At 35.5% G+C, this 23019-nt stretch overlaps 1 protein-coding gene across 2 annotated transcripts in view; it reads right to left on the bottom strand.

The window, feature by feature from the left end:
- The window catches only part of PUS7L (pseudouridine synthase 7 like), a 25584-nt gene continuing 2565 nt past the window's right edge, over nt 1–23019 (bottom strand). For both annotated transcript variants that reach the window (XM_031683083.2, XM_031683082.2), the window contains exons 2-9: nt 21647–22572; nt 15348–15507; nt 13645–13837; nt 10618–10716; nt 7699–7780; nt 5850–6130; nt 1953–2006; nt 1–926 (exon numbers count right to left, since the gene is read on the bottom strand). In XM_031683083.2, coding sequence (XP_031538943.2) covers nt 600–926; nt 1953–2006; nt 5850–6130; nt 7699–7780; nt 10618–10716; nt 13645–13837; nt 15348–15507; nt 21647–22556 — 2106 coding nt within the window. In that variant the 5' untranslated portion in view covers nt 22557–22572 and the 3' untranslated portion in view covers nt 1–599. The remainder of the gene's footprint in view (nt 927–1952; nt 2007–5849; nt 6131–7698; nt 7781–10617; nt 10717–13644; nt 13838–15347; nt 15508–21646; nt 22573–23019) is intronic.

The following is a 23019-nucleotide window of genomic DNA, read 5'->3' as shown; positions in this document are numbered from 1 at the left end:
TTATCTTAAAAATTTGACTTTAATCTTCATTCAAGATTATTTATCTCATAAAAGGGTCAACGACCCTGGGCATTCCTGTCATAAAGAGAGGGATTATATTTCTCTGATGTATCACTCTGATCAATAATCTCAAAAATCAGAAAGAATGACAATACTTAATGAAATGCTTCATCTAGCTTTCTCTCCAGCCATATGCTTTCATTAAAACCTAGTTTCATTACATTCTAAGCAAGGAGGTAGATGATATAAATATTATTCCAAAAATGTTTTTCTTTAATGTTATCTTCTTTAATGTTCTCTTGCAGCATTATATGCTCCTAATAGTCCAGAAATACTAAAACTTTTATAGTGCAGAACAAAGATCACTAAGACATCAGATAATAAAAGGAACACAGGCTTTGGAGTCTTAAATTCAGATCCTTCCACTTACCAGCTACATGTCCTCTGGAATGTTAGCATCAAATTCCTACTTCATCAGGATGTTGTGTAAAAGGAGATAATAATTATAAAGTTTCTAGCACATGGTAGATGCTCAAGAAATTTTAGTTCCTTTTCCTTCAAAAAGTGGCACATACACGATTATATCAAGGCTATCAGTTTTAAACATCATGCTTCATTATTTCTCTCAGACAGACTGTAGCATAACACGAAGCATCAAGATCAAAAGAGATCAAAAGAGATAAAGTCGTTTCGTCGATGTGGGAACCTTCTATTTTGACATCAGTGTTACGTTCTTCTGTTAGTTGGTATGAGAGATTGCAGGGATGTTTCAGAAGCTTTCTATAGCATCCTGGAACATTCAGTTTCAGAGAAGGTATTTTAAATCTACATGTCTGTAGTCCATCTCTGCTCAGTACCTCCTGGTACCACTGCCCTACTTTGTTCTTCGGGTACTGAATATTGTATCCAAGCACTGGAAGAACCACCTGTGCAACGGAAGGGGATAAAAATACATGAAACAGCCTTCAGAAAAATATATGATCATCTTTTAAATTTACTTTTACAACTGGAACCTGGATCTGTAAAAACAGACTCAGGATATAAACATTACAATCAGCCTAAAACATGCTATTAAAAAGTACCTTTTTTTGTGCTTCCAGAAAAGAGAAAAGCTAACTAAAATCAAGAAGGACTCAATAACCAAGGTAACCAACTCAAGTCAGACATTGTTAGACAAACTGCTATTAATGTACAAGAGGTGGAACAAGAAGTTGCAGGTACATTTCATTAGCCAACAGGGACTTCATCTCTGTGAAGTCACACAATCCTAAAAGCATCTTCTTTCTGGAAGGCAAAGAATAACCACTATTGCTCAATCACAAAACTGGTATTTTGGTAGATGATTCTACATTCTTCTTATTTAAAAACATGAAAGTAAATAAGAGGCAGCAAAAATAAGGTTTATTTTCTCAGCTGCTTATGAGTAAACACTGCATTTTGTGGGGGTTTCCTCCTGTATTTCCAGACATTTTCCTTGAATGGGAACCAAAAAGTAGTCAGGAAAAGGAAAAAAGTGAAAAACTCAAATCCACACAACAGGAATGAGTTTCAAATTCGTTATGCTCATTGAAAGAAGCCAGAGACAAAGGGCCATATCCTACAAGACTCCATTTATATGACATCCTTTCAAAGGCAGAACTATAGAACAGAAAATAGCTGAGTCATTGCCAGGGGCTGGGGCAGGGGTGGGTTGGGGGGACCACAAAGGGGCACAGGAAGTTTGGGGGGCAGATGAAACTGTTCTTTATCTTGATTTCTGTGGCAGTCACGTGACTGTATACATTTATCAAAACTCGTAAAACTGTACACCAAGAAAAGTGAATTTTATTGTATACAAATTATACCTGAATTAAAAGTGGTAGGGAGAAGAAGAGGAACCGGCCAACATTTTGTCTTTTGGGCACAATGTCTATATATAGATCTAAATGGTCTTAATTTTTCAGTATACTTACCTGATGTATTGCATATGTATTAGCTGATTCCTCTTCTTCAGTTACTAGATGAACCTATTTTTTAAAAACATGATGAAAATACAGATGATTATCAAATGTTCCAAATTCCCTCAGTTTTCTCTAACTTTGTTATGCCTAATTTGGCTCATTAACTGAATATACAAATGCTTAAACAAGACCTTTTCACCATCTGTTTCTAGAGGAGCAGACTACTTAAAATTTAATAATGTTAATTATTATTCAGCCCCAGATAACTGCTTCTTTACTGCTTTAACCACTGATAACTGAAGTTGGAACACACTGTGGGCAGCTTAACACTCTGAAGCGATACCTTCACCTCAGTTACCAATAGCCTTTTTCTAAATGACAAAGGGGTTTCTCATTATGCTGAATCAAAAACCTGCTTCCGTGAAACCACCCCACTGACCTCTGTCCCCAACCAATGTTATAATACTCTATGAGAAGTAGTGCTTCTGAAAATATGTTTCATAGAATAGGAACAGGTGTCACATACATGAGGGGCAAAAAAGAGGCATGTGGTAAGTTCAGTTTGAGAAATGCTGTTCGAGGACATCATAGAATAAATCATTGGGATTTCTCTTGCACTCGACAGCTCAAGTATGAGGCGGCCACCATCACTCCATATGGACCAACAACATGCTCCCTGTCCTAAAGCATTCATCATATCAAGTCAGGTCTAGATCGTCTCTAAATCTGCTTGCTTTCCCAATTCTCCCTAATCTTATCAACAATGCCCCTTCTTTTTTGGTTTTTCATTTGGGGTTTGTTTGTTTACAGGCAAATAACCCGTTTTAACTGCTGCACCCAGAAATGGACATAAAACTCCAAATGAGATCTGATCAAAATACATGGGACTATGATCTCTCTGGCACCACCACTTCCAGCTGTGTGTCTTTCACAAACTTGTAAGCATACCTACAATCCTGTAATTTACGCAATTTATGAAAATACTGACCAAAAACGGTCAAGTACAGAACACCGAATTTTATCTTTAGAGAACTCCCTCCAGGTTGATGTCAGGAAGTTAACAAACATGCTTCTGCTGTGTGGTTGCTCCAGAAATACGAATTCACCTAACTTTCTCAATGTCTAACTCACATTTCCCCATCTTGTTCACATAAAAATTGTGAGAATCTGCCACGTGATCTGAAGTAAAGATATATCTCTTAGCCTAGTAATCCTACCAAAAAGGACTCATTTGTTTTCTAGAGTCTCCTATAATTTTTAATGTAGATGCACAACCTGACATGTTCCATGTACCATTTACTAGAAATCTTGGTCTGTCTTTTTCCTTTTCATATTTTACGCCTTGAGCCTCCAAGTCCTGCCGTTTCTTTCCTCAGTGCTAACTAATAAGGTATAAATGATTGACCTTAGAAATATAGACATGTTTTGCTGCTAAAAGGAAATCCTGTAAGATGTGAAGGAGAAAATGCTCTTTTCTCCTACATCTCCTGAAAGAAAAGCAGATATCATCTTGATTATTTTTTAAATTTCAAAATCAACTTTATTGCAGCCAAAACAGTGGAATTAACTGTACATAATAAACATATATATATATATATATTATATATATAAATGCTCATATATATATATATACACATTTTAAGTTAAAAGGAATAAAATTTATTTTGGCAGAGAGTGTTAAAATTAAAGTTGCAAACATCAGTAACATAACTCAATATCCTTAATTTGGTATAAGTGTGACACATTTTCTTGTTTTCTTATGGTCTGTTAAATCACCATAACCTATCATTGTAAATGTTACTTGGAACAAAGGAATCTCACAAGACACATGTATTTCAGAGACTATTGCTACATCCTGTCAAAGTAACCTTTAACTTCCGAAAATCTGAATTAAAAATGGCTGACCTACTAAATAATAATTACACATTAGTAATATTTAAATGGACATGTTTTCTGAAAGGTGTTAAAAAAAAACATGATTTTTCATTATTTATCAAAAAGGCATCAACTGACATATTTCTTCTTCCATTCACATGAGGTAAAATAAAACCTACGATGCTACTAGATTTGTTTTTACACAGTTTCAGAGTCTGTGTCTCAGCTAAATGACCGTTCTTAACAACATATGCTCCTGGTGATCCCTTTCTTATTTAAATATTCATAAGCCCACTTTCTTATTTAAATATTCATAAGCCACTCATTTAATAAAGTAGTAAAGCGGCCACTGTTGTCCTGGCTTACTCAGCCTTGACTCCCTCTTTCCTGGTCATGCACCTGCATTTTCCTGAGAGCTCCCCTCCCAGTTCTCAAATGTGGTTTGGGTGGGATGGTTCCAGGAAGGAGCTCTTAGAACACAAGGTTTTGCCAATCACATACTCCATTCCATAATAATTGGTTGGAGACATGTGACTCAAGCCAAGTCATTCCTAACCACTGAAACTCAATTCCATGGCTTTGACTGAAACCATTGGGAAAGAAAAGCTCTCTTTTCTGGAGAAGAAACTGAGAATGGATCTAACAGAGTGAAAAGCAGAGCTGAAAGATGAAGAAAATGAGAAGGATGCTTTAGAACACTGCTTAAGCCCCTTGATACAGCTGTGCCTGACTCAGTCATGCACTTTCAGTTATGAGGGTTAATACTTCCCTGCTTTTCCTTCAGTTAGTCTGAGATGGGCTTTCATTACTTGAAACCAAAAAATTCTTAATTCATACATCTAGAACTCCGCCATTAATTTAGATAAAGCTTCCTTTATGGCAAGTTCAGAGCCTATTTGTCTCCATTTTTGAAAAACTGGGCTATACTCTATCTCGAGATGCTGGATCTTGGCTACACTCCACGATTTTTCCAATCGAGACCAATCTGGGCTAGGAATCAGACAGCTGGGTCTTTTTAATTCTGCTATCTGTCACTTAATCTGTCTCTTCTCCAGCCTGGGTCTCAATTTTTGTTTCTATAAAATGGGAATTAGAAAATATAAAATTCAATGATTTTATGACATTACATATGAAAGCCCTACTCAAACCCCTTCATTCATTTTTGACACACATTTATGACACTGAATTAGATAATAATGAAGAGTAACAGTCTGTTCTTTTTGCATGACAATACTAAAAAATGAAGTTCCTTATATGATTTATGGAATTCAGTTTGATTATTAAGTTCAAACACACAGAGATGAAAATACTATAAAAATATTAGTTGGACAGGGAGGAAGTGGAAGGATCAACTTCTATAATATACATTACATTTCATTAATATAGATATCTCTAAGATACTGTTGAGAGGGAAAAACAGCAAGTCGTAAAATCACACTTATATAAATGGAACACACATGACATTACATGCCCTATATACCATCCTTATAAAAATCTTGGGTTTTTTTTTTCCTTTTTGTATTTTAAGTTTTGAGACTCTAAGCCCTACTTTTTCTTTTCTCATTGTTAATTAATAGAATACAAATCCTCTTTTTCTGTGGATATTAAGTGCAAGCATAGAAAATGGTCTTGGAGGAAATATGCCAAAAACCAGCGGCTGACTTTCTAGGGGCGGCAGAGGAAATCACAGCAGAGTGGTGGCAGGGGTGACATCTTCATCTATCATGTTCTGATTTTTATTTTTAAGGAGACTGTTTTGTGCATTACCTGTGTAATTTTTTAAAGCACGTGTTCTTTAAAGGAAGGTTTACTGTCTTTGTAACTCTCACTTCCTACTGCTGACTATTTTCATTTTTCCATTTAATGGCATGTTTTGCCTCAGCTGACAGCAAAGCAGAAGCAAGAGATGAGCAAATGTAAGTTAAAAAAAGAAAAAGAAAAAGAAAAAACATGTTTTTAAACTGTTTCTAAAATAAGAGCTTCTGAAAATTAGTGTTCCTGTGTGGTAACTCCTCTTGATGAAATGATACTCACTTTACTGTTCGGTAAATGCTCATCGTCAACATCTTCATCCAAACAGACCAAGTCACCCTCCACTACTCGTGACCCGTAGGTTGCAAGTCTGTAAGACACTGACTCATTCCAAATGTTGCTGCTGTATGCATGAACGTAGAATATGCGCATAGAATGGGGGAAAGAGAACCACGCCCGGATGCAGCCCTCCTCTGTCATGCCAAAGCGGTGCAAGGATTCCAGCAGTGCTCTCTCCCGAACTTTGAAATCGGGCATCAGTGAAAGTGTGCCTTTAGCATCCTCTGCAATAAAGAGAAAATCGGTTGGTCAGCTGCTTTTATTGACAGGCCAGTGACAAAGACCTTTATTACGCTCTCTAAATGAACTGCGCTATCCTGCAAACCCGAAGATGAAGGTAATGCTGGGCCCTAACTATAAACCTGGCTCCACTTAAAAAGATTTTTTTTTTAATAATGATCATTAATCATTTGGTTCATTCACTTTCCCTGCTTAAAAAAAAAAAAAACAGCAAAAAGAACATAAGTCATTCCAACTTCAGAATGGAGATAAACTAATTTGCAGTTATTTAAAGGACTTTTTAAAAAAAGCATTAAGTAAACCCCAGAGCTTAGAGACATGGACATTTTACACAGAATTTTTTGAATAAGAAAGGGCTGACACCTGCATCCTTCAAAGACCCTATTGGGTCTTACTAGTAAGATGCTTTTTAAAATTAGATTACTGGACTCTGTGACAAAAGCGGTTATTCAGGTAGGGCCTTGGAATCAGCATTTTAATAAATGCACCAGGTTTCTCAGGCACATTAAAGTTTCAGAATCACTGCCATAAGGAAATTATTTTCTCAGGGTTCTACAGCAGATGCAAACAAGTAACTCACTTTGAATTTTCTTTAGTATTACTTAGATTACTCAGAACAAATTGAAACACACTTTATAGATTCTGGTGTGGTGTAAAAATAGTTTTCTCCTATGAATAATTACATACATGTAATTGTACATTATGAAAAATACAAATGGAGGTATTTGAAAACTGACGTCCTTTATTTCAATGTGAGTGAAACTCAGTATGCACGTATATGTAGATCACATAGTTTAATGAATCTAAAATGTTATGGTTGTTGTTATTATTATTTAAATACAAGTAATATGTACTCAGTATTGATTGTGTGCCAGGCACTATTTTAAGAGCATTGCATCTATTACCTTATTTAAATCTCGTAACTGTCTTTTTGGTATCATTATTAGCTTCAATTGACAGACGAAGAAACTTAAACAGTGAGGTCAAACCACTTGCAAAAGACCATACAGTTGTGCAGTACTAAAGCTGAGAGTTAAGCCCATGCAGATTAACTCTAGATCCACATCCCCAACACCTTTTTTAGTGTTTCCCATCAAGCAACACATACTGAGCTAAAATTTCCAAAATCAGCAGTCAGGGCTGAATGGCAACTGGACCAAAACCAATGGACAAAGTATCAGATATAACAAACGCACTTTTATTTTTACGTAGCTTATTTTGCAGTCTCCTCTGATTGTAGTGAATTGTACTTCCATCAGTACTAGCTTAGCATTGGGAACTCCTATCTCCTCTGAGAATTCCGGGCAAGAAAAACCCAGAAAGCATCCTTCCCTTCACTCCTGCTCTCAAGCAAGAGTTAGGACAGACAAAAGTCCCAGAGATCTGGCCCAAAATGGAGTGTGTACGGCAGGTAATGAAAATGCTTAAATACATAATATACTCCAGTTTATTTCTTATCACATTTATGTTGCAATGAATGCTCTCCAGCTGATATAACATTTATATTATGTAACTGCATGGCTATGTATAAGGTAAAGAAACTTTTAAGTACCAGTTTGAAGAAAATATTTCTTTGCTCTATTTACAGGATCATCCAAATCTTCTGGTGTAAGAAATAATCTTACAGCCTTCACCTTTAAAATTCAAACATATGTAAAATGAAGATGACAAATTACTTACTTTTTTTTTAAAGTACAAAGTATCTGGCATCTAAAAAGAACAGGCATTTAACAAATGCTATTTGACATTGCAATTTTATCTTTAAGCGTTCAAAAGTTAAACAATGCTAAATGTAGAATTAATCTTCGGTACAGACTGACTTTATACACAGGTTTAAAATATTAGGAACTGGAAAAGTGCTCCCCCATCACTTCCATACTTCTGTCCTTCTTTGCCTCTATCATCGAGGCAGTCCTGCAAGTATGCAGTGATGACAAAAATTTAGACTTGACCAACATACACAACAAAAAGCATAGGGAAATGGCAAGCCACTAATTCCATTTGTGTTCTCCAGTCTCAGAATTCTTTGGTCTTAAAAATAAGCGCCAAAATCTTAAAAAAAAAAAAAAACAGTTGACAACTTTAATATTTTTTAAAAACCTGAATAGGTTTAAACATGTTCCTTTAAAAAAAAAAAAGGTACCTACTAGTTCCTGTATTTTACCACTGCCTCCAGCACTGCAATTTTTTTATTTCTAAGGATGTGTCTTAGAGTAGGAAGCGACCTTAAAATAGGGCATTCCACTTAATTTCCCACTCATTCTTCTTTTACAGTATTCATTCATTCAAACAAATATTCTTAAGCATTTGCTGTGTGCCAGACACTGCATAGGTACTGGGAATAAAGTTTTGAGCAAGAGAGACATGGTCTCTGTTTACCGGAAAAGATTAAATAAGAAATAACTATAAAATATAATCAAATCTAAGATGGAGGTCCAAGAAGCTGTGAGGTTACAAGATAAGGGGAATTCACTGATTCATAGGGAGTAAGACGAGAATTTAAACTGAGGTATAAAGAATGCAAAGGCTGGGGAGGGGATGCTTCAAGCCAAGGGGGGAAAAAATATGCCTTTCCAGCTGTGGGAGGCAGCCCTAGGCCAGCCCCCAGTGATCGCCAACACCTGGTGCAGTCTCCTGCCACCCTTATCAGGGCTGCTCTGTGTGGCCAGTGGACACAGAAGGGAAGGTCTGTCATTTCCAAGATCAGCCTGTAAAAGACACTAAGGTTTCTGCTGTCACTCTTACTCTTCTGTGTGCTTGGATTCCTCCCTGGGGGAAGCCACACCACGCACTACGGCAAGAAACCACAGGTTCCTGCCAACAATCACAGGAGCGAGCTCAGATATAGGGCCTCTATTCCCAGGCAAACCTTCAGAGACAACACGGGCTGACAGGTAACCGTGAATGCGTGAGACCCTGATGCAGAAATGCCCAGCGAAGCTGCTCCCAGATTTCTGAGCCTCAGAAACAGTGAGATAATAAACACTTGTGTTTTTAACCCACCAAGTTTGGGGGTAATTTGTTCCACAGCAGTAACTGATAACTAACACTAGCAATTAAATAATTGCTATAAAATTGCTATAAATTGCAATAACTAGCAATTAAAAAAAAATTAGGAGCATAGAATATGGAGTTTGAAAGAGGTAGCCACTGAAGGGGTAGCCATCCAGCTTGTTTAAATGCTGTGATAGAAACAGGAATTTCCAGTTCTTGAAGTAGGAGTGGTGAAGGAAGCCCATTCCTTTGGACAATTATTAGAAAAGTCTTCCATACGCTAAGCTAACACTTGGCCCCTTGAACTTCTACTTTGTGAAACCAGAGAATTACCAGTCTAATCATACTTTTGAACACTCGTCTACACAAGCCTGGCATTATACTAGGTGCTTTCACAAAAGTTACTTCATTAATTCTCACAAAAATCTTGTAAAATACACATTATCCATGTTTTACAGATAAGGAAACCGAGGCTTGAAAAATCAACTAACCTGTCTACAGTGACATATTTGACAAATGGTAGAATTCAAGTAGAACACATGACACATTCCACAGACCTCGAATTATTAAAATCCTCTGTATGACAAAATTTCAAATACTTTATAATTTCCTCTTCAGAGTTTTCTAGACTAAAAAGCACTGCTCAGTTAATTATGTCTCATCAATAGGGTTTCTAGACCCTTTATCATATCCCTCTGAAATGTTAAGCCCAGAACTGACTACAGATTTGCAGATGGTCTCTGTTATCAGCTCTCAACCTCATTTCCTTGTGTAAGACGCTGTTCACAGGCACAGTGCTTCTCACAAGTGCTTTTACTGTTCCTTTCTCTTCCACCCAAGAAAATATATTCAAACACAATTAAACGAATAATCCTCCATTTGCTCAAATATATGTTTCATAGTTTTGTACTTTTTCTCTATTATGTGCACTCCATCCAGTGTGAAAGTATATCTGCATATATAATAGGCAATTATATCCGCATAGATACAAAATATATATTTAAAATTCTATAATTGTAATAATTGGGCAAATGAGGCTTCTTACTTGTGATATGCATTTTTAGTTTTGTTTGAAACGAGCCAGATTAAATTTTTTCCAAATTTGCTGTTCCCCTTTTAGTCTCTGGCTTTGGGTGAATTCCTATCTTTTATAATATCTGATAACAGATTTCTGTAATTATAGGGTATAAGTTTCCTCTGAATCCTCTATTCAGATCAGTAAGAATCTGATGACTGTTGGTCAATTCCCTGTTAAGTCGTAAACTGGTATTAAATACAGAGGCCTCTCACACAGTTTGCTTTCTTCTAACGTGATACCAAGAATATAGCAGCTGCTCTGTAAATGTTCGCTAATGTAGCATACGGTACATGTACGTGTGTGTATACATGCATTTATATGCTGGGTTAAGAAAGCAAGGAGCTGGCTTATGTAATACAACTGACTAGACAGATAGGATCACCTGTTAAAAATCCATACCATTTCTCTCTTCAGCAAAGCCAATCCAATTTGGTCTGTGTGAACTTTCCTTCCCAACCCAAATCTCTGTGGTCCATAGTAATTCACAAACCCTTTACTCTATAAATACAAAAAAAAAAATCAATTAATTAAAAATGTATTGTTATGGACTGCATGCCTGTGTCCCTCACCCCACCACTGACGAAATTCATATGTTGAAATCCTAGCCTCCAGTCTGATGGCATTTGGCTGTGGGGATTTGGGGAGGTAATTGGGTCATGACAATAGAGCCCTCATGAATAGAACTAGCACCCATATAAGAAAATGCCATGGAGCTGGCTCACTCTTTCTGCCCTGTGTGAATACAGTAAGAAGACCATGCAGGCACCATGATCTCAGGCTTCCAGCCTCCAGAATGATGAGAACTAAGTTTCTGCTATTTAAAAGTCACCCAGAATATGGTTCTTTGTTATAGCCCCAAACTAAGACAAATAAACACAATTACTGCACCAGAATATGTAATCAAAGTCTTTCTCTTCCCATTTCTTTTAATAAAAGAATCCTGTCATTGGCAATATACACATGGAGACCAAATGGACTGAGAAATGCTATACAGTTAAAGAACGGAAAGGAAAAGAACAAATGACTGAATGTCAGAAAATAAGTGGAAAAGCTTTAAAAATACAACAGCTTTTCACTCACATTACTGAGTTTTCTGGGATCAGACTTTTGGTGCCAAAACCAGGACAGTTCTGGGAAAACTGAGATGAACTGGTTACCTAGTACTGGATCTGCTCTTTGCCCTGAAGCTCTTTTTGACTTTGAGACACTTCTGCTGTCTGGGGATGCTTGAAATAAGAAACAGATTTATTTTCAAACACAGCAAGCCCTGGCTCCTTTATGCATAACAGTTGGTTTGTCTGCTATCTCTGTTCTTCTGAAGCCTGGGCAAGACAATGGCACACGGTGTCACTTCAGCAGGAAAAGAAAACTGTAATTTACCACTGTAACCATTAAAGACATTGGTCAGTGGTTACATGTGTTCTCACAAAGCCAATACCAGGCCCAGGTGGTTTCTTGAAAGAAGAAAAGAGTCCTCTACACTCACTCGATAAGGAGAATATATATTTATTCACCCAGCAATTATTATTCAGCAATAACTCCAGGACTGTTCAACAAAAGATGCTAAGACAATCTGTTAGCAGCATGGTACAAAAGGAACTGCATCCCAACCTCTTGCCGTTCTCAAAAATTAATTGCAGACAGAAGGACTCCCCATATTAAATCTTAGAGTTAAATACTTTTAATTATTTCAGTTTTGTAAAAATAATATTAGACAATATCCTACAAGCACCAGAAGAGTGTTAAGTACCCCTTCAAATTACTTAGGTTTGGTTATAACAAAAGGTTTATAGCCATCAGAGTTATAACCTTTAAACCAAAATTCCAAAGACTTATTTTCAGGACTTTTCAACTTCCCTCCCCTCATCGTAAGAACTAAAGGAAAGTTGGCTAAAGCTAAGATTACTCCTATTGGGGATTTCAAAATAGGCAATTGTATATCCATAAGGCCAAACAGGCAATGAATGCTGTCAGAGTTCAGAAAACTCCACTCCCTTTTTAAAGGGATAATTTTCTAGCAGTTTTTTCAGGAAAAAAAAAAAAAAGAATTTTAAGTAGATCTGAAAAAAAAGGAAAAAAATCATATAAAGAGTATACAATTAGGGAACACCTATCACAGGTTAATGTGATATATTTTTAAAATCTTTAGTTGGAAGATATTTTCCTGACTATAAAGCATAATATTGATTAAAACTTGGTTTCTGTTTATTTGTTTTCCTGCTAGAGAGGCATAAAATTGTGTGAAAAGGTCTTTGTGGTCAGAAACTTAGATCAGTGTTTCTCAATGTTAGCTGTAGAGCAGAATCACTTAGAGGTTTTTTTAAAATGCTAATGTTTAAGCTGTATTGCCAAATGTCCTTATTTAATTGGTTTGGGAGTAGAGACAGACTGCTGAGATTTTTTTAAAAGCACCCAGGTTGAGAATTACTGGTCTGACGGGGATTGGCAAACTATTAACTGGCCCACAAGTCAAATCTGGCCCAACCCCTGTTTTTGCAAATAAAGTTTTATTGGAACACAGCCATGCTCATTCATTTATGTACTGTCCATGTCTGCTTCCACACAATAGCAGTAGAGTGGTTGCAAAAGAGGCCATATTACTACAAAGCCACAAATATTTATTATCTGGTCTTTTATAGAAGTTTGCTCACCTGCAGTCTAGACGGTAAGATTGAAGGCTATGGTTGAATGTGCATATTTAGATGCCTGGCAAATGTCATTTAAAAACTTATGGTAAGTATTCTTTGATAACTATGTAAGTTTAAAAAGCTAAAGCTCTAAACGTTCTTAGAAACAATGAACAGTACATATGTAAACTTTAAAAGTATGTGCAGTATATTGTGTATATGTATTTATATGCAATATATTGTATATGCGCAAACTGTAACAATTCTACCTAATAAAACTGAAAAATGAAAAAACTTACAGTAAGTAATTTTTTACTGTAAGACATAATAAAATATATATGATTTATCATTTGTATATGCTGAAACAAATTTACAATTAGATTGAAAAGAAAAAAGACTGTGTATAATTCTGAAAAGTATTGTACAAACTATTTACCAAAGATTTCTGAAAAGAATTATTGAACAAAGTTCCCCCAGATCAGTTCCTTTGCCTAAAATACTACTCTATATGACAGATACTTTAAAAAAAAAAGTCTTTTTTACAGACAGTCCCCTACCCAGGGAAATCTACGCATTTTTTTTTAATTACACTAAAGTGTGTTTTTTTTCAATACAAAAATGTACTAAGAAAATAAAAAATAAGCCAAATGGCCCTAATTATCATTTAAAAAATAATTAGACATGCATATAAAAAGAAAAGGTATAGAAGAAAAATAAAAATCTCCCTTCTTGCTCTAATGTAGAGAGGGACTATAGCAATTTTCCTAAAGTACTCTATTTTGAAGTGGAGTTTTCTTACCTTAACATTTTCTATTGCCTCCAAAATTCTCTCTCTCAGGTTTGCAGAATCATTTATTTGATTTCTTAAATTTCTGATGACAATATCAAAGTGATTTCCTTTGAGCTGGCCAAGTCTAAGGGAATCATCTACAGACCGAATATTAAATACACTCATTCTTTTCTTTTCAACTTCTTTTTCAATATTTTTCAACCTATAAATAATAAATGACACAGACTCAGTTAAACTCTACAGTTAAATAATTAGTTTAAATGTTTAAACATGTTTAAAAATTACATTAAAAACGTTAAAATGAGAAGAAATTAGTTTAAATAAGGTTTGAATGATAGCTGGCAGATGACCACTTATATCAGAATACCAAAACAAAAATTGGGAAGATATTTCAAAAATACATTTTTCACTTATTTCAACATATGTACACTAAAAAACCATTATCATAGGATTACATTAATAGAGTTATTTTCTACTTCTGCTAAAATCTCACTATTAGTTGAAGGGTAATTAAAATCTCGGACCCATAAACCAAATCAAAGTACTCTCTCCTCCTACAAACTGATAACATGTTTTGTCTTTGATGGTTAAAAACTAATTTTTAACATGTAAATACCTTTTAACATCTGGAGTCATGCTCTCTCACTATCCTGCACCTCTTGACCACAAAGACAAAAGTGTAAACATTTTTTTTGTCCCTCATATAAGAGCTTAGAAACATCTACCAGCAAATGGTGGATATTTAAACATCTGATGACTAAAGATTAATATATCAGTATTTACATCAAGTTAGGCAGAGCTTTGGTCCAATGATTCAACTTTTTGAACTTTATCTTAAGGAAAGTATCCATAAGGCACAGATTGAAGTACAATAGTATTAATCACAATAGTAGTTACAGTGAAAAATTGGAATACATTTCTATATTTAAAAATAGGGGAATATTAAACGTATCAGTCTATATAATGAACATAATTTTGAAATATTCCATGACATAAATTTTCATTGAAAATACTAATTATTTTATTTTTATAAGTGAAATATAAATTGCACATACAGTATGATTTTCACATATATTAAAAAAATGTATAGCATGTGTATGTAGTCTAGTCTCTGAAAAAAGTCTGGAAGGAAACAAACAGATCAAAACGTTATTATGGTTATTTCTGAGTAACAGAATTTTTAGTGACATTTAATTTCTTTCTTATACTTTTTCTATTTTTTATATCCTCTGTAGTGAACATGTACTTCTTTTACAATAACAAAAAATATTTTTTAAATTTGATTAAGCTGATGGGAGGCTAAATATGAGTACTTTACATTCTATTTAACAAGGACTTATTTTAAATATAAGAAACTATGACAAGAAAAGAATAAAGTAGTATAGTAATTAGAAAAAAAGATTTCTAAGACACTGTCCTGAATCTGAATACATATATGAATATGGAACAGGATATTTAGAAACAATTTAGACCATTTAAAATAATCCATTCTCAAAATTTCTACCCTAAAACAACTTATAGTTTCAATGTAAATTTAAGACGTAACTCTCTTTAGAAGAAAATTGTATTATTAATGCAGAATGTGCTGTAGGTCTGTAATCCGTTACTATTGATAGCGAGATTAATATGCTCCCAGTATTATTCTGAGTTTTTAATCTTTATTTATATGAGGCAATAAGAAAATAAAGTTCTATCCTGTAACATCTTATTACCTCTCTGGTGTCACTTTTCTAACAACCATTGCTTGGTAAGTGATGGCTTTCTTGTCTTTAAGTCCTGCGTAACTAAAATCCGAAGGAATCACACCGAGTTTGATAGCCAAAAAACCAACTGCTTCAAACATTTCCAGATTTTCTTTTCGTAGGGTAAAGGCTGAAACAAAAACAATATCCCCGATTACAAAAAAAAAAGCAGCAAACATACATCAATTACATTCTTAGCAAGCTAACAGATCAATATAATGAACCAAATCATTGCTTTAAATAAGGAGTATTTTAAAGTCAAAATACAAAATCATTTAAATATGAAACTTTTTGGATTTCTGCTCTCATTTTTAAAATGATAGTTGGCTCATTAAAGGCTTACAGAAAAAAGCAAACTCTAAGTTCCCTAATTTGGCATTCATATTGGCCACAATCTACCTTTCTAGCCTTCCATTCCTATATCCTACAACCCTAACATGTGCCACTTCCATTCCTATACCCTACAATCCTAACACAGAGAACGTCTCATAATCCTTGGAGGGGCTGGAGCCTTCCACAGCTTTGCGCTTTTGACACTTGAGTTCCTTTGTCTAAAACATGCGCTAACCTCCATTTAGTACTTGCCGCTTAAAGATCCAACAGCCACAACAGTTCTCCCTCAAATTCTTTCCAGCTTCTCAAGCCTGAATGCTCCCAAAGCAGGGATCATGTTTGTTTATTAACCATTATGTCCTCAGCTGAACGCATGGTAAGTACTGAATAAACGAACTCTTCACGGAGCCAGTGTCTGAAACCTGCATGTCTCCACGCGTTTTCATTATCTATATCATGATGGTGAACACCATGTTATAATTTACTTCTTTACGTTCATCCACCCCATGACTGGGAGTTCCAGGCCAGCAAACCAGTAAATAAAACAGTGCTTGCTTCCTGGTAGGTACTTAAAATGTCCACTAGATGAGAGAGAGGAGATTACGGAGGAATAAGCCCAGAAACAACTGCCACCAAAAAAGCCCCCAACTTGACGGCCTATATAACCAGCCAGCAGTGACAGTGACAGAATACCTCCATCCTCAGTCCACAATACTTACGTATAAGATGCTTCAAAGCACTGCCCTTTCCCCGCCAATCGTGGAAAGGAAATTCAGGGGTTTTCTGCAGAATAATTTCTATTCTGTTCCACTGTTATAACTGCCATCAGCAGTTATAAGGGTCTCTCTGACAAGTGCTCTAAGAATAATGACTATTTAACATAAACATGACTCAGGAAGTAGAAAGATGTGAAATCTATTTGTCTGTCTGTCTATCTATCTACCTATCTTATCTATCTCTGAATGTGTGAAACAGCAAAACAAAAGCCTGTAACATCCATACTTTAGAAACCATGTTGTTTAAAAGAAGGATCTGTATGTTCTTATATACCTCTATATAAATAATCTTAAAAACATGAGAATAGTAGGTTTCAAAAAAAATTACCATTTACGTAAAAGTTTTAAAAACCTGCAATGTTTCCATATTTGTACATATTGTGAAATGATCACCATAAGTCAAGTCAACATTCATCAAAGAGTTGCAAAAAATTTTTTTCTTGTCATGAGAACTTTTAAGATCTACTTTTTATAAGTAACTTTCAAATATACAGTATAGTATTATTAACTATAGTCATCATGCCATACATTATATCCCCAGGACTTTTTATTTTTTAACTGGGAGCTTGTACCTTTTGACCACCTTCATCCATAAATAAAAGAGATAATTTAAGTAAATTTATATTTTTAAAAATTTGTTTTAAATTGCTAATAGTTTAAATATAATTACCACATAAACAAAAGCTGTTTGGGGGTCACAATAATTTTTAAGAGCTATACTCATCCTGGAACCAAAAATTTGAGAACTAATTAATAACAATGTGAAAAAAAATACAGCAGTCCTTCAAATATACCAAATATACAGACTAGACCATCATCACTAAAATATCTTACGAGTAAAAGTGTTGCAGTAGCCTGGCCAAGAGTTGCAAACCATGAAAAATAGACCAGGAAAGTTTATTACATAAACGAAGAAGGCTAGGAGAGCAATCCTTAACACGTGTTTGATAACCAGAGTCCAATGTGTCAAATCTGTCCCTGACAATCTGCGCGTGTTACTCACAGGTCATTAGGCAAACTCAGCCATCTAAGGAACCTCCGAACTGTTTGAGATGATATCAGTTTGCTGAAGATCAGCCTTAGTGCATAAGCATTTTCTTAATCCATGAAGATATAGAACTTAGAATAGAAATATTTAAGATAATCAGATCCACGATTCTTAGTATTTGTGTTAATGAATCTGGGTCTTATGTACTTGAAATGTTTAAGATAATGAGACTTAAGTAATTCCAATTAAAAATATCTAATTGACTTAAATTTGTGTTTTTACATTAAAATATCACTAAGTTAGTCAGTAATATGGGAACAAATAAGAAAACTTAAAAGTCACCAAATTTATGTTTACTTTATGCGACTTACAACATTTTCTTAATCACTTGGAATAACCCAAAGTATTTTAAAAGAAAATCAACTACACTAAATTTTAAAATTCAATTTTAGAGACTTCTGCTTCTCACACCATGTTGGAATAATTGGTACTAGACTTGACCCCCAATGTAAGCCAATAGAAAACTAGGCAAAACATATAAAACACCTGTTTTTAGACACTGGACTACAAACAGCCCAAAACTAGCACCCAAAGGAAAGCAAAACAAGTGAGGTGAGTCCTAAAATACCGTGGTTTTCTGACTAGAGGTGGTCTCCGGGTCAGAGCGCAAGGAGGAGGAATCCAGGTAGAGCACAGTGGTCTTGCCGAGTTAAAAGGGGAGAGGCTGGAGTTCAGGAAGGCCCAGCGAGCTGGAATTCACGGGGCAGAGTAAAAGCAAGCTGTGCAGAGAAAGTTTCAGAAGCCTTACCTGATCCCTTGAATTTGTTGCTGACTGGTAATCTGCACGTGTCTAGAACTAAATGCTCACTGATGCTGTGTAACAAGTCACCCCATCCCAAACCCTACTGGCTTACAATGTTCACTTATCTCTCAGTTTCTGTGGGTCAGGAATTCAAAAGCACCCTGCTTTGGTGGTTCCAGTTCTGGCTTTCTCATGAGGCTGCAGTTAGATGTGGAGGGCTGCCTGAGTATCTTCACAGGATGGTAGCTGGCTTACCCCAGAGTGAGCAATCCAAGAAACAGGAGCAAAAGCGCAGTATCTTTCATGACCTAGTCTTAGATGTCACACACCATCACTTCTGTCAGTTTCCACTGGTTACATACGCCACTGTGTGCATACCACGAGAAGATTACTGAGTGTCTTCTCGGATGTTGAGAACCACAATCCATCTTTTGGCTCTAATACTTTATGTCTCACCCCCATTCAAAATATACTCATTCTTTCCCAATGTCCCAAAGGCTCATCCCATTAAAATATCAGCTCAAATTCAAGCATTTTTTTTTCATCTGCATCAGGTCCAGTGTGGATAAGTTCCTTGGACACATAGCAGAGGTGTATGACAGCCCTAGCATAAAGACTACTCTAGATTTCCTTTAATAAAACTCAAGATGCAGCCTCAAATGGATCTGCAAATTACCTCTTTCCTGCTAAAGCAAAGTTCAACACTCCCTAAAAGAAGACAAAGACTCTAAATCCAGACACACAACAAGGTAACACTCACAATGTTTGACCTCCAAAAAATACTACTAGACATGCAAGGAAGCAGGAAAATATGACCCATGAACCAAATAAAAGTCAGGCAACAGATACAGAACCAGAAGCGACAGAGATGGAATTAGCAGACAATTATTTTTAAAGACCCATTAAAAATAGGCTCAAAGATTATAGGAAAACATGAACATAAGAAGAAATTGAAGATCTAAGAAAAAATCAAATAAAACTTCTAGAGCTGAGAAATACAACACCTAAAATGAAAATTTCACTGGATGCTTACATTTTTTCATACAAATCCTTCTTCAGAAAAAGTGTCTAAGAAAACAGTATAGCACTGCCTCAAACAATTAAACACAGAATTACCGTATGATTCAGCAATTCCACTTTTGGAATATATACCCCACAGAACTGAAAACAGGAACTTCAACAGATATCTTTATAGCCGAGTTCATAGCAGCATTATTCACAATAGTCAAAAGATGGAAGCAACTACATCCATTGGCAGATGAATGGATAAACAAGATGTGGTACATACATGAAACAGAATATCACTCAGCCTGAAAAAGTAAGGAAATTCTAACACATTCACAACATGGATGAACTTTATAGACCTTAAGCTAAGTGAAATAAGCCAATCACAAAAGGACAAATACTGTATGCTTCCACTTGTATGAGATTCCTAGAAGCGTCAAGTTCAGAGACAGAAAGCAGCATGGTGACTGTCAGTGGCTGAGGGGAGGGGGGACTAGAGCGTTATATTTCACAGGCATGAAGTTTCAGTTTGATAAGATGAAAAGATCCTGGAGATGGATGGAAGTGATAGTGGTACAGCAATGTGAACGACCTCGATGCCATTAAACTGTACATTTTTAAATGGTTAAACTATACACTTAAAATGGTAAATTTTATGTTATGTGTATTTCATAACAATTAAAAATAAAAATAAAAATTTCTTTTAAGTGTTCTATTTTTTAGATAGGCTTACCTATTAAGGATTTTTTCTTACATATAAGCTATTTTTGTTCTTACAAAAGGCTGGCCAAAGCAAAATCTGGGATAGGCTGAGTTTATCTTTGTCTTTTTCCTTTGTTCTTGGACTTGTAAGTATCCATGTGTCTTTATACCATCCTCTGGTGAACCATCAATTCCTCCCTTAATTATATCTCTCCAGTTATTCAGTTTCTATAAAACTAGTTTAAACTAATACAGAAAAAGTTTCCACAATTTTTTGGTTCATTAATTCAAATACTGTTAGAATTTCAAGTGGTATAATACCTACAGCTGCTTAAATCATAGATCAGCAATTCTCCCTGCTCCATGCAAAACTACGTTTTGTTTTTCCTTCAAAACAGATTTATTTATTTATTACATGCCCCATGTGTCAATTCCTATACTGGCAGCTTTCTCATGGGAAAGGCAAGTCCCATAACCAGACAAATTTCCAAGACAGAAGACACCAACATCTGAATAATGATTACGTACTAAACATTTGCATTCATTATTACATTTAATCCTTAGGGTATTACTATGAGTGAGGCTTTACTACTCCCCCATTTTTGAAGTACAACTAAAAGTTATGAACTGTTAAGTAACTTGCCCATGGTATTATTCTTTCCATTTTTACACCTGTGGAAACTAAGTCCTAAAGATGTTGAAAAGTTCATAAATCTTCTTATGAACTAAAGTCATAATGTGAAATAAAACCCACATAGCTCCAAGGTCCAAACTCTTCATTCACATCACAGAGTCCCTACATAGTACAACCCTGCTTCTGCACCACACACAGTGTGAACATCTGGGTTGCTGCTTTTATCCTCAATGCTTTGCTGTTGACGTAAAAAACACGACCGTCTGAAACACCTGTCATCCTTCATGGACAATACAGGCCAGTGAAACCTGGTCAGCTGATCTTGTAGAGTGAGATTTCATCAGGTCCATCCCATCCTAGGAAGTGAATGTAGTCCCTAAAACAGTGACTCTCAAACTGGCGATCCCCAGACAAGCCAAGAAAGCATCAACTGGGAATTTGCAAAAGCCCTACTCCAAATCTTCTAAATCAAAAAATTCTGAGAACAGGGCTCAGAAATCTCTCTCAGCAAGTCCTTCTGGTGATGAGGATGCACACTAAAGTTTGAGAACTTCTCTCAAAGACTGACAGAGCCAAAGGAAGGAACCTCCTGCAAGTTTTCAGCTCCCTTATCTTGGGCAGCGAAGCCCGGCTGTTTTACATTACAAGGTGTTCTCTCCACTTCCCCAAGCATCTCAAACATAGTCTACTCTCTCCAAATACTTAATTTTAAGTAAGATAACTTTCAAAATACGAAGTCAAGATTTACGCCTCACATAAGACATATTAAGCACAAAATAACTGCTTCACCCTTATACGTTTGTGACTATGTTAACTATAAATGTGTGTGTCAACCACACTTTCATCAATAAGGCTAATTTTTACAATTAGCGTATTTTGAAAGCCTTTATCTTCCATTAAAAAACAGATTCAGACATTTGTTTCCAATATCCCTCTGAACAAGTCTATTTAATTCATCTGAAATTATTCAGCTTTCATGCAATTTTAACTAAGTTTATCTAAGAAAATGGTAATGATTTATCAAATTACCTGTGTAGATATCTTTCCTTTCCTGGCAGTCAAGAGACCTTTTCCCGTGTTTGTGTGTTTTTTCACGAAATCTTACGGTTATCACTACGTTTGGATTATCAGCACTGTAATTCGGTCCAGGAAAAGATTTAGTTTCCACAAGATTCCCAAACTTTTTGTTGACAAAATGGTGGACAGCTTTTCTGTGGTCTTTGTTTCTATCAGGTTTAAAGGTAAATTTGGAATTTTCTTTCTTCGCATCCAAATATTTAAAAAAGTCAAATGCTTCTTCTTCGGATACCAGGTGACAGAGTTCTTTATACTCAAGATTTGGTTTTACAACAATTTCACTGTTTTTTCCTACAGTTATTAAAAAAGGAAATTTCTGCCTAACAGCACTATGCAAAACAGCCCTCTGGTTTTTGTCAAGGATTCTGCCCAGTGAGAATTCAGGAGATGATCCAATGAACTCAGTTTTAGAATTCCACTTCTCTTTTACATCACAGGCAAATTGATTCAGTAATTCATCAGTTTTTTCACCTAACAAGGAGCCTAATACATCAATGTCTTCTTCTTCACATGTGGAAGTCCCATCTTTGATAGTATCTTCCTTTTCTGAACCAGGCTCATAATTTTGGTCATCATCGGAGCACCCAGCCAAAGTACTGACTTCTTGGCTGCTTTTCTCTTCAAAGGACAGATTTTGAAGCTCTAGTTTTGGTTTTTTAGCCAAAGTATCTGGCTCAGGTAGTAGTTTATTAACCTTGCAAATAGGTTCATCACTGGCTTTATTAACTAACTGTCCCTGTTGATCAATCTCAGTAACAACAAAGTCTCTTGGTGAGCTTTTTATAGTGCCATGAAATCCAACGTGATCAGTAATGAAACACAAAGAACTAAACCTGATTCTAAAATCTGTATCTTCTTCCATTCTTAAATAACAATGCCTACAAAAGAAACAAAGAGACAGTAAATTACCAGGAAGAAAATCTCTGGATAACAAAAGAGAAATAGATTTGCAGGATTTATTTAATTCTCTTTCTCCCTTTCAATTCTGAGTCCCCTTAAAAGACATTAATAATTTAATTTATTTCTATATGTCATGTACATTTTGACTCTCTCATACCAAGATGAATTAACAGGCAATTTTTTCCTGGTATATCTGGTGATTTACAACTTGACTCTTCACCTACTCTGGGTGAAGAGTCTATTAAAATTATGAGATTAAAATAGATCAGTTTCAAGTTCACTTTTAAAATACTATTTGTAGGCCTACAAAGAAGAGACTAGAACATAGGGCTGTTTACAATGATTTGTCTAAAACCCATGCCTGAAACCTAAAATTTCCAATTCCAGAGAATCTGTGGCTAGGTATTTATATACGGAAGGACAAG

Source organism: Vicugna pacos, chromosome 12 (assembly GCF_048564905.1).
Source record: "Vicugna pacos chromosome 12, VicPac4, whole genome shotgun sequence".
Classification (NCBI taxonomy): Eukaryota; Metazoa; Chordata; class Mammalia; order Artiodactyla; family Camelidae; genus Vicugna; species Vicugna pacos.
Note: the sequence above shows the minus strand (reverse complement) of the source record. Positions and strands in the feature narration are given on the sequence as shown.